The 12,626-nt window shown below is 43.1% G+C and overlaps 1 protein-coding gene across 18 annotated transcripts in view; it reads left to right on the plus strand.

Annotated features, from left to right (window-relative positions):
* Positions 1–12,626, plus strand: part of EIF4G3 (eukaryotic translation initiation factor 4 gamma 3) — a 148,708-nt gene that overhangs the window by 58,968 nt on the left and 77,114 nt on the right. For 12 of the 18 annotated variants that reach the window (XM_042794455.1, XM_042794463.1, XM_042794458.1 and 9 more), the window contains exons 4-5: positions 10,696–10,791; positions 12,237–12,350. In XM_042794455.1, the coding sequence (XP_042650389.1) occupies positions 10,696–10,791; positions 12,237–12,350 (210 nt within the window). The remainder of the gene's footprint in view (positions 1–10,695; positions 10,792–12,236; positions 12,351–12,626) is intronic. The other 6 variants (XM_042794464.1, XM_042794466.1, XM_042794467.1 and 3 more) reach the window with 1 other exon arrangement.

Genomic DNA, 12,626 nt, shown 5'->3' on the forward strand with positions numbered 1-12,626 from the left:
ACTAGATAAAACGGGGGAGAAGGAGCCCTTAAATTACTGGAGTCCACTGTTGGCTGTTGTGTCAGATGGGGGAACTAAAGAGTAACCTCCAGAGCCACTTAAAACTTCAGTAGGGAGGACCTACCCAACAGGGGTGAAGGTTTGAAATCAGTAAACAGCGTGGTTCTCCTGCGAGCTGAAATCTTGATGTGCTGCCTTCCACTCATGATGAAGAACACAAAAGGAGTTGATGGTTATGGAGCAGTAATTCCACTTTTGGTTCCTTGGAGCCTGAAAGGGCTGTGCCTGTATTCTCCACAGTCACCTCCTTATGGTCCTGTTAGAAACCAGTAATTTATTTAGTTGCTTTAAATTGTCTGAATTTGCACAGTTATATAGAATGGTATTTCATGCAGTAAAATTTGAACATTTTATCTGATTGCTGCCATAGATTCATGAAATGGTTAAGATTGGAAGGGACCTCTGGAGATCATCTAGTCCAAATGCCTGCTTAAAGCAGGGTCAGCTAGAGCAGGTTACTGTGGACCATGTCCACTTGGGTTTTGAATATCTCCAAGGATGGAAACATCCTGTCTACAAATTTTGAGAGCTCTTTGTTGGGTCTTGAGGGAAAGTAGGAGGAAAGCCTCAAGCTTGCTGCTGCTGTTTTGACAGTAGCATGGACTAGGGAGTCTCAGCTGACTGCAGGTTGTGTTTCTGAGCAAAAATGTTTATGCTTGAAGTTCATGTTCTGGGTAAATTGGGATGAAATTTTATGGGACAAGTGCAAGGCACTTTGTAAACTCAAGGGTGTCTCTGCTGAGTATCACAGGCCTACTTCCAACAGTGGAGATGCTGGAATTTCTACCCCAGCACATGCAGGCACGCACACACGCACTCTATATTTTTGAGTATCTTTATTATGGAAAATACCAGTTCACTTAATTATGTAATGGTCACTACCAGACCACCCCCGGCTGCGAGCCATGTGCTGCAGTCAAGGCAGGGACTGTCATTTCAGTCTCTGTATGAAGCCAAGTAAATCCATGCTAGTATTTACAGATGTTATGAAATTACAATCTACTATGGCATTATCCTTGCCCTCGTGCCTTCATTAACAACAGTTTTGAACCTAGGCAGATTCTGTGTTTTTGCATTTAATAAACAAGTGTCTTTGGGAGGAGGACAGCCAGTAGCAGGACATCTGTCTACCCCAGTGTCTCAAAATTACACTTGTTTAAATCTGTCAACTCTGTATCTTCAGCTGACCACATCACTGCGGTCTGAAATTTGGCACGGACTTATCAGCTTGAGTGCCTTTGCTTTTTTTAAAAGCAGAAAGATTGTTCTCTCCTCCCCAAAGCTGTGTGTTATATTTACCTTTGTACCATGTTAAGGGATGGCTGTGTTCAGCGATAACAGCTGCTGCTAAAATAATTCCAATTATTATGTTAAAAATGTGGGGTAAGCTTGAGCTTTGGGGAGGATAGTGTGTCAAAGAGGGACACTTTCTGTCTTGCTTTGCCTTTTCACTCTTCTCCTTTGTAGCATCCCTACAAGAATACTAACCACAGTGTCTTAAGCAGGAAGGAAAGGAGTGCATATCTTGTGTCTATATTGTCCTCTGCACAAACTGTCTTTGTCCAGGGAAGAGGAAACCATGTTTCCTTTGCTGCCTTCCCCCGGTGGGAATCAGATTATTTATGTTAAAGTAGGAGAAATGCCTGTAGTTCTGTAGTTGTTACTTGGGACTCTGTTTCCCTGTTCAGCTTGCTGCCTTTGCCCACTTGAATGCGTGATGCTAAATCATACGAAGCCATAAAAAAGGTTGTTAAAAATTTAGCAGGGCAGGTAGTAACACAGATGATACACCCTGAGACAAACTGCTGCAGAGGAATAAAGATAACAATAGTGGAGCCACAATTGTGAGAGAAGTAATTTCTCTTGGATCAGGATATTTTTATCCTTTTAAAGGCTGGGTTTAATATTTAACAATACGGGGAATTCTCCTGAAGGCTGGGCTTGGGAAAAAAGGAGGGAGTAGAAACTGATGTGCTTGTGAGGAGGAGGAGAAGTGAGGATGCTGACTGCTGCAAGCAGTGCAGGCTCTTCTTTGTTGGTTCTTCTGGGCTGCAATTTGGTGAATCCCTAAAATAGGGCAAGACACCTGGAGCTAACAAAGTATCTCACATTTTGAGGAAATGGCTTTTGAAAGAAGCCTGTGTATTTAAACAAACACGCTAGTCACAGTTCCTGTTTACTCTCTGCTTCCATCCAAATCCAAACCTTGAAGCTTCCTAGTAAATCCAGTCTGCAAAGACTTTGTACCAGTGTCACAAACTGGTCCCATCCCATCCCCTTTCAGCCCCTTTGTCAGTAGCAGGCTATTGGCACTGCAAATGTGTTAAATTCCTTTTTAAAGTGGAAACTTTAATCTGTGTAACCAGTTCAGTGTCACAGAAGAGGTCTGGTACTTGCATCATTGATTTTAATGGGGCTTTGAATATTCCAAGTAATATATACCAATATATGCCGAGACCCAGTGTTTTGAAGTTACTGATGCATCTTTCAGGGTATCAGCACTGGCTTACAGAGAGTCAGCAGAGTAGAACCGCCATGTATTTTTGTTTTGCAGAGATGCTGTGATGAGAACAAGCCTGATTTCAGTGATGCCAGATAATTTGCAAATGAGCTACTTAAAAAATTTTAAATTCTTGATGCAATGTATACCAAAAAACCTGCGTATTTGGACACATAGCTGTGAATGAGGACTTATATTTAATCCCATAGTGTGTTTGATGTTATGCAGTTGAAGTATCATTGTAAATAATGAAAGCCAAACTACAGACATTTAGAGGGGAATTGTCCTTATTTACTGGTTTAATCATTGTTGTGCTATTTTTAAAGCGGTAAAGCTGGGATAGTTCACAGTAGTGTAAGAATCTGCTTTTATGCATTATTTGAGAGGGTGCTGTGTAGAAAAGCCTGAAATCAATAAATTTAGTAATTCTGGCTTCTCCATCATCGTTTTTAATATTTGCAGAGGAGCTGGGTCTATATATTACAGATACTACAGATTTTTTTTCCTACCATGCTCAAATTATTCACATTATACAAGTCACTGCAGATAACAGCTTCGAAGTCTGCTGTGACCATGTTCTACTGACTGCGGGGCACACCAGAAGGGAAAAAAAAAAAAAAAAAAAAAAGATAGATATATTTGAACTATCTAGTTACCAAAATAGTAATAAAAATCAAATATGTTCAAAAGAAATCCAGGAGCTGAGTAATGTCATGTTTTTGTTCAGATGCAGGAACTAGCCTGAGATGGTTGCAGCACAGGTTTCCAGGTATTGTGGTGCCACTGGTACAAGTCCAAGAGAATGTTTTTTGATGTGTCAAGCACGGTTCACTCCTGTGGGGTGTCTACGAGCTGTTTTGGCACTTATTTCTCTTTCCCTGCAGGACTTTATGCAGCAGTTGGGAGGGCTGCTGAAATGATGTAGGTGGTGTGTTTTTGTTACGCATTTGTCACCAAGGTGGGTGTTCCTAGCTCGATAACTTAACCCTGAGCAAAACTGAGACTGGAGAGGCAGAAAGATGCTGAGAAGGTCTCATGGGGCTGGTTTGGCTTCTCGTGATGTTGATTTATGAGTGCAGGTGGATTAAAAGATCTAGTTCCCTGCTGTCTGAACTCTTCCCACAGGTTGCCAACTCTATGGTGAGGTAGCTGCATCCTGGGCAGCTCCAGAGATGCCGCCATTGGGAGCTCAGTAACTCAGTATTTTTTTGTCCATTGCCTGTATACTAATTTTAGGTCAAAAGCTGCTTCACCTCCAGTTCAGTCATCTCTGCTGCAGGTGCTACAGTGCCTAGGAGGAAACAGCAAGAACAGGAATCTCTTTATCCCTTTTACTTGATGCTACTGGTGTTTGTAAGTCAGCACCCCGATGGAAAAACAAGCCTTTCATTAATGATGTGTCTTGTAGGCTGTAGTAGCAGGAAATTCTGGGCTGTTCTCGGATGCTCTGGCTGTAGCTGTTATTTCTGCCTTGCAATAATACTGCTTTTCATATCTGACAAAAAAAAATATAATCTTGCAGTAACAGTCTTTGGAAGTTTTAAACATTTTCACAATCACTTGAAGCCAGCACCACTGCTGAAAGAGCACAGGAATGGGAGCAAGCAGTTGTATTTGGGGGAATACAGGAGAGCTGCTTCTACTGACACCGGGAGTTGGTGCTGATATACACCTTTCTTAAAATTGAGGCCATTCAGAAACCAAAGCTTGAGGAGAAGTAAAGGTGCTGGTTTTGTAGGAGCGGCAGTCTGAAGAACTGCTGTTCTACTGTGCACTTGCCCGTGGGTGAGTTTATTGGGTAGAAATGAAGATACAAGCTTTAAATTACAGTCCTCTTACTTTTTAAGAGCAGAATGCTGAGAGATCTCTGCATATTCGGTACTGCACGGTTGCAGTTTTTTAGGTAGTACAGTGATTTGATTTCAGGCTGTGGGAGGGCAGAGTAAAACCAACTCAACGAATAAATGATTATTTGGAATAAAAAGCCACGTCTTTGCTGGCACCATCTTTCCACACTTGTGATCCGAGTTACGGTTTATGTTTCTACAGGAGATTTCTTCACCTGCATCCAAGGCCAAACTCCTGCCGTCCAGGCCAGTGTCCCAGGGGAAAACTTTCTAAAAGGCTCTAAGAGCAGCTTCAAGGGCTGGTGCATCACCAGAGCCTGACCCACATTCCCTGTTGTGGTTTTCCTCAAGGAAAATAGTTCAGCAGCTGGAAGGAAAATGGATTCCAGTTGTTAAAAATGGGGATAAAAAGGAAACACCTTGGCAGTGATCTTGCCGATGACTCTTGTAGTGCGCTCTCCTGTAAGTTGCTCCGGGGGCAGCTGCATTTTGTGTCAGGTAGCTTGTATAAATAAGAATTTATAAATTTAGGGACAAGGCTCCTCAGTATAAAGTACACTGAGTGTTACTCTAAGTGCCCACCTGGTATGGCTTTAATCAATATTTAGCATTTAACTGGGTCAGCGAATGTCTCGGTAAAAGACCACTGTTGTGCAGAAGTACATTCACATCCAGAGAAACGTGTGTGGTTTTGTTGGGGTGTCGTTTGGGGGCAGAGATGGATCTTGCAACAGTTTTATCCTATTCCCATCCAATGCCCCTTTTTGATATTTTACATTTCAGCATAAAATGGTTAAAAATCTTTTTGCACGTCCATATGGTGACACTTTCAGGAAGCTTTTAGCTGGGTACTGTCCGTTCGTGGGTGTAGTGATCTGAGCGCTCAAGCAAGATCTAAACCACTACAGGGAGGTATCATATTTTTTATTCACACGGAAGAATTGCATTGCCTTCTGGTGTGGCCATGCAGGGAAAATGACCTTTGGGGTTGCTCCAGGATAGCCGAGGGCTGCCTGCGGCCCCAGCACGTTTCGTATTGTTATAAAATGGTTTGCTTACGCTGTCATGTTCCTCTCAAAGCGATTAAAGCTTTTTGCTGGCATTCAGTGGAGTTTCAGCCCGCCCCAGGCAGGAGCGTGGTCGCTGCGCTGGTGTTACTGGGAAGTAACTGGAAGTCTGAAGGTTTTCTCGCCCAAGGTCACAGCGATAGTGATGGTAATAGAGCAGCAAGCTCCTGAGTCACGGTCATGTGTTGGAACTACAAGACCATTTCTCCTCCTCATATGTAACTTCAGTAAATATAGACCCAGCCGAACTTCTTCCCTAAGTCAAGAGAGGATTCAAGAAATTGCGACAGGGCTTAACCCCTTTGCACACCAGACCCAACCGCGCTGCCGGAGGCAGAAAGCTCAGCAGGTGACACCTTTGTGCCTGGGGATTTAGGCGTTTGGTTCCAAAAAAAAATTTCCACCGGCTGCGGGAGGCAGAGAGCTGCGTGACTCAGCTTTTTCTGAACCTGATGTGTGTACTTTGCCTGTTTATTCCCAGTACAGTCAGTACCAAGGGAGTCATGTTACGCAGCAGGCTCAGTGTTTATTAACCAGCTTGGGAACTGATCTAAGAATAACTTTTTTTCATTTGTTTTGTTGGTAGTGGTTTTGTTTTGTTGTTTTGTTTTTTTTTTTTTTTTGTTTAGCGCAGTCAGCAGCCCAAGGTGGAAACTGCACAGAAAATGGATAGAAAGGGTTTTCCCCAGCAAGTTGCGGGAATACATAAACACACAACTATTATCGCCTTCCCCCCATGAATAGCCACATCTGAAATATAAAATCACGAAGATGAAAGCTTTAAGGGAAGCAAGTTGCTCTGCCTCAAAAGTGGAGCAGCGCAGCAGCCGCCATCCGCTCTGTTCCAGCTTGGCGTGCTGCAATTATTTGAACTTTAGGGATTTCAATGCCAGCGTTTAGGTGCTTCTGAACCAAAATTTTTATACAGAGCGATATTTGCTTCCCTGCCTTCCCCTCTGCGGTAGTTTATTTTAGAGCACTTCGTCTCTGATTTCTTTATTCGCTCACCTCATCCTCAGTGTTTCAGCCACGGTGCATGAAAGCCACATATTTCCAGCGTGACTGCATGTGATTATAATTACTTTGTGTACCTATTTAGATGCTTGGCACAGAAAAAAGTCCTTTTGACAGATGAATAGATGCAGTACTTTCAATCAGCTGACTTGTCTGAAAAGCAGTGGAGTGCTGTGATTTATTCTGTCGGATGTTTTGATAGTTTATTTAGGCTATCATGTACTTATATGTGAACTCAGTACCTGCAGAAATTTATGTAGCACTTTTTTTCTCCCAAACCACCCCCCCGCTTCCCCCTTATAGCTTTAACACAAATACCAGTTAAGGCACACCTCCATCTGGTTTGAAGCATGCCAAGCAGAAGCATGTGTTGTTGTGTAATAGTTGTGAAACATGCTTATTTAGGTGATGTTTGTTGTCTTCACTGGGGTTTGTATTGCACTCCTTCCTCAAGACTGCAGTTGTGAACTTAGCACCCGGAGCGGTTGTCTGGGTTAGAAACACCACAGGCTGTCCAAAATTACCTTGTTTTGATGGCAGCTTAATAGCAGAAACCCTTTAGTGGCTGATATTTAAGCCTTCATACCCTTTTTTTCTTTATTTATGATTTAATGCTATATTTATTCTGATAGGGTTTAAATACTAAAGCAAATTTAACACTAAATTGCATTGTCTTGCATTTGCCTCTCAGCCAGAAGCGTCAGAAATTACATGTTATCAATGCGGTGTGTGTCTTTGGCACTGTATTTAACACAGCCTGCTTTACAGTCTTTCTGCTAAAACTCATCGTTTTTTAGGCTTAGAGATAGCTGCACTTCCTTTATTTAAAATTTCATTTTGCTTGGGTGATTAAAAGAAAACTTGGGCTGTTTTGGAGATGATTAAGGACTTTGGGGGCAGTATGGAGGTTATATCTGACTTTAGGCTTTGTTCTGTAGCATGCAAGTTGAGCCTGAAGAAAATGTTTTCATGAGCCTGAAGAAGAGGGTGAATAGCGGGTGTTTTCCTCCCTTTTTGCTGAGATGCTGTGGGAGCAGCAGTTCAAACCTTTTGGGATAAGGTCCCTTCTCTTGAGTTGCAGAGCTGGAGGCACAAGAAGCTTGCAGCTGGTCCATTTACATGTGAGTGTTCCTAATATTTCCCGACAGTCACCCACTCTGCGTGCTCGCTACAGCCTGGCAGGATATGAAGAGTGGCATCAGGACCCTTTGCAAAGTGCGTGGACTGACACAGAAAACCACTGATCCTCCAAGAGGAGAAGCCTTAATCTCATGTTGGGCAGAGATCCCAGATGCAGAAAGTCAGCAGCCAGACACTGCAAATGCAGGACAATTCCTCTAGGTTGTGGACAGAAAAGGTCCAGAGCTTCTCTGTGTCTCATTAGCACCCGTGTACGCTGCGCTGCGATCGCTCACTGCTGTGGTGTCACTACCGCTGCGAGATATGGTACATACTGTTTATTATACAGCACTGACACGAGCAGCTCAAGCAGAATCACACTTGTCAAATAAAAGGGGAAAATATTTGATGCTGCATCTGACATCTCAAAAAATTAGAAGACTTCTTGCAAATTAGTTGCTAACATGAATTAGAGGTTTTGCCAGTGGTAAAAAGGGAGGGAAGTGCTGGCTGGAGAGAGGATTAGACCAAGTGAGCCCCTGGAGAGGAGGAGCAGCAGAAAACCTGCCCTGCTCACCTGCTAGAAGTTGCTGCTTCCATAGCAAGAGAGGATTAAAACATTTAACTGCTCTCAAACCAGAGTCTTTTCTGCTGTATTGGTATAAAGTACTGCAGAACAACATTCTTTGGCTAAATATTCTACCAAGTGCACTTTGGTGTCCTCAGTCACAGCAAAGATCCTGTGATATACTTGGAGCCGTACATTTTTATCGTCTCTTTGACCCAAAAAGCAGTGTAAAAATTGGGTAGAAAATAGCAGAGCGTCCTGCCCAGTTAGCCTGTGTAGTAGGAACACTGTCCTTCAGTGCCTGTGTATTTGTGTTTAATTTTTGCTTTTCAGTGATCAGTTTGAGTGTGGTCCCAAAGCAGGAATAGGAGGTATTGCAACAGTAGGTGTTTGGGATGGGGCTGCTTTTGGGCTATGGTCAGACCCCTCATCCCCTGCCACCACGTTTTGTTTTGGCTTGTTTTTTCTAAGACGGGAAAATTCTTTGGTCAGATTGTCTCTAAGCTGTATTTTCATTTACCTTGTATTACATTTTGATCAGCAGAGATCGGGCAGGGATTTTATGTCTAGGAATGAAAAAGAAGAAAAAAAGAACAACACAGAAACCCCAGCTGTCTGCTAGATGCTCTGCAAGGCCCAGGACACTGGTCAGTATGTGCAGGAGCACTCGGTGGTAGATGTCTCAGTGATCAGGTGTGCTAGGGGCTCTTCCCAAATGAGACACGTTCTTGCTCCAGAACCATCCTACATTGGCTCATATTGAAGGGGCTGAAGGGCCTGAGCTGTGAGTAAGGTCTGTGACTCTGCTGGAGGACTCAGCCTGGGAGGTGAGAAATAAATATGTGTTTTACCCAATGACATATTATTATGCCCACTTTATTTTGTAAGAAAAACTCAAATGACTTTCTTTTCCTTAAAGACATACATCCTTCGTCTTGTAAGGATTGGTTGGCCCTCCCTTGAAGGTCAAAACATGCCTGATTATACTTGGCGTAGTGTGCTATTTCAGACTTGGAAGTTTTGCAGGCTTCAGGACCGGGTTTCTTTGTAGAAACAGCACGCTTTGTGTTGTTTCTACACCGCTCCTTGAGCTATTTGCCTAAAACAGAGCTTCAGGCTTTATGCTGGATCACCTCTCTTGATAGCTAAAGTTTTGTAAGTTTCTTTTTCCTTTCTTTAATACAAACAGGTTTGGCCTACCAACTGTGACTTAGTTTTATTGTTTAAAAACTTTATTATTCAAATTAAGTATAGCACAGTTCAAATGAAAGATACCCTGAAATGTGCCTGAGGGCTGGTGCAGTGAAACCTATTCTCTCAATACCACAGACTGAAACAATTCCCTTTATTTCATAGACCTGCTCTTGAATTTTAATGCAAGGGCCATGAAATTCAAAGATGAGAAGGGATTCTTCAACAAGGCTTGTGGTGTGAATATATCATAATTCTGTGTACAGAGAGATAGTGCGATGTTTTTAAGCATATCCTCTCCCATAATCTGTAAAGTGAGCCCAGAGACTTTGTCCCAGGGGAGTCCCAAGACCTGATGAGCTCCTTTATTCATCCTGTAAATCTGATGGTATGTAGCCAGGAGGTTAGGAGGGACTGTGGTTACCATCAGCAGTGCTGATGCCCAGAGCTGGCACTACAAGGGATTCACAGTGAAGGGGAAGGAGCTGAGGAGCTGGAGAAGTGGCTTGTGCTGGAGTCGTGCAAGAGCTACAGGGCAGCACACAGAGCTGGCGCTAATTCCTCTTGAAAGCGAAGGCTGTTGCAGCCTCGTGGCTAGTTTTTATGCCATTACAATATTAAACTTTTTTATTTTAAAGAAGGTAAGTTGTAGTTTTTTGTTCAAAAAAGAAAAAGGGAAAAGGTGCTCTGAAAAGTTATTTCTAAATGTCTCATTAAAATACGTAATCAGTGTAACTACAGCTCCAGTTTATTGTTACTTTGGGCAAATAACATGGGGGAGAGCATCTGGTGTATAAATTGTTATAGCCCGTTGAAATCAGTGGAACTATGAAAAATTTACAGAACCCATGGTCTGCCTTACACCTGTAACAATTTCAGGCCGTTGCATTGTGTTGCAAACACTTAAAAGCAGCAGTGGCTTGTATTAAATGCATTTGAGCTTGTTTCTTGTTATTTGTCTTATTTTGGAGGATTTATCAGTGATAGCTGCAGTTCCAGCGTTCCTTGGACACAGGCTCAGAGGAGGCTTTTGGAAAGTAACTGGCCAGGGGGTTGGACGGCACAAGGTTTTGGTGACATGGCATTGCACTGACGTGCAGTCTTCATTATGTTTTCTGCTGCAGCACTTGGGGAGCTTAGGGTGGTGTTAAGCTGGTTGGGTCCTTGGTGGAGAAGGCTTCCTCCATCCCAATCACCTGGTCTCTTTGTATGTCGTCTTGATCTCGGTGTTAATCAGCAGTTCATCTGATAACATGTTCAGTTCCTATACTTTGGGACGAATCATTCGATATGCTCATTTTTTAATTTATTTTTCTTGTTCCCCGGCAGGCTCCTTACCCCTCAGGACAGAATGCAGCTCCAACCACACTGGTGTACCCTCAAGCCCCTCAAACAATGAACACCCAGCCTCAGACCCGCTCGCCGGTAAGGGAGCCCATTTTTCCATTATCTTGTGTTCTTTCTTCCTCATTTGTGTGTTTCTCCATGTGTGTGTGTGTGTCTGTAGCACTTGGCTGGTTCTCTGGAAAGTGTGCTTTACTGAACTGGAAGCACGTTCCAAATGGCAAATCTTGATTGAATTTTTCAGACTCTGTCCTCATAGGATAATTTTCCTTTTAAAGTGGCTTGTCAGAAGAAGCAGTGGAGGGATTCTCATCTATGTTCAAATAACACAATTTATTTTTAGCATAGTTTCTTTCAGGTTCACTCCATTTTAGAGTTTAGATTCGTTACCAGAATCCTTTTTTCTTCATTTTTTTTACTCTTTTTTTTTTTTGTTTTTTTCTTCTCCTTTAAGAAAGTTTTTGGTGAAGGATTAGACCAAAGAGCAGTGAACAGAAGTGATTTTCTGCAGCAACACTCAGTCTCCATTGGCTTCTGGGCAATAGTTCCAAATCAGTGCCACTGGATCAGTTCTAACCATTTACTGCCTAGCACCCTGGAGGTGCTCGTACATTTGACGTAAAGCTTCTGTGTACCCAGACCTTTTTGTGGAAGCCCCTTTTTCATCCAGCGTTAGGTTTGGTTGTCCTCCGTAATACCATTTTTTTTTTTTTTTTTTTTTTGGGTGTGTGTGTGTATACTGTAATACTGCTTTGCTGTTGTAGGACTTTGGTTCCCCAAACCAGGCTCTTTTTGGGGAATCTCTGCTTGTAGCGCAGTTCCACACGATGCTAGGGGACTCTCCTTAGGGCATCAGATGCTTGGCCCAGCTTCTGGGGACACAGTAGCTTACCATCGTGAGTCTCAAGCCGCACTTAGCCAAGAGAGCAGCGAGCCCTGCACCTCTTGCAAATCCACATCTCCATCGCAACACTTTCAGGTTACCTATAAAACCACCGCACCGTTCCCAGCACTCTTCTCTTTTTAGAGTAAGATGAATGCTGCTGAAGTGTGGCAGCTGAAAGCCTCCGAGACAGAAGTCTTCTGTTTGTCCACATAACAGGTGTGTACATATACACACACACACACACACACACACACACAGGGCAAGCTTGCTCCCCATGTGCAGCCACACCGATGCGCTTGCCCCGCATCTGAAGGTTTCACCTCCAGGGGAATCGCTGGAGGGTTAGTTCTGAGGCCCATTAACCTCTGTGTTGATGAATGAGCCGATTAACGCCAGTTTTGGTGAAGTTTTTGTGATGTGGACAGCTGAACATTTGTAACCGAATCCCCCCCCCACCTTCTTAGTCCCCTGTTCTGATCAGTACCATTGGATACTGACGGTAGAAAACCCCTCTTTTCTCAGTAAGTATAATCATCTTCTTTATCTTTAATTGTTGAAAAGCACAAATAAGTTTATATGGTTAGAACTGGAGCAAAAACCTGACTGAAGAGCTGCATCTCTAAACCAGTTTTTTTGACAGCCCAGCAGAACAGTGCCAATACATTGCACAGACAACTGGAAGAGGAGGAAGGTTTTGGAACAGAGTCCGGTTTACAGGTCCCTGGCTGGAAGAGGCTGGATAAAATACTGCATTGTAAGCAATATAACAAACTGTACTCCTTCTTGCAGGCAATTGTGCCGATGGCACTGTTTTTATTTCTTCCTTTCTTTCTTTATTATTTTTTTTTTTTACCACATCTTTTTTGTTGGCTGATCTACAGAAATGCACTGATTTTGCTTCTTTGCTAAAAGCATGAGCTACCGTGGCAGGTTCTGCCAGGTTCAGTGGCAACACAAGGTCCGAAGTTGAGTTGCAGTTGGGAGGATCTGACCTGGTGTAGGACAGAGACCAGGGCAGCTTTGGGTTTGC

Source organism: Tyto alba, unplaced genomic scaffold (genome assembly GCF_018691265.1).
Source record: "Tyto alba isolate M040663 unplaced genomic scaffold, T.alba_DEE_v4.0 Super-Scaffold_20000042, whole genome shotgun sequence".
In the NCBI taxonomy this organism is placed as follows: domain Eukaryota; kingdom Metazoa; phylum Chordata; class Aves; order Strigiformes; family Tytonidae; genus Tyto; species Tyto alba.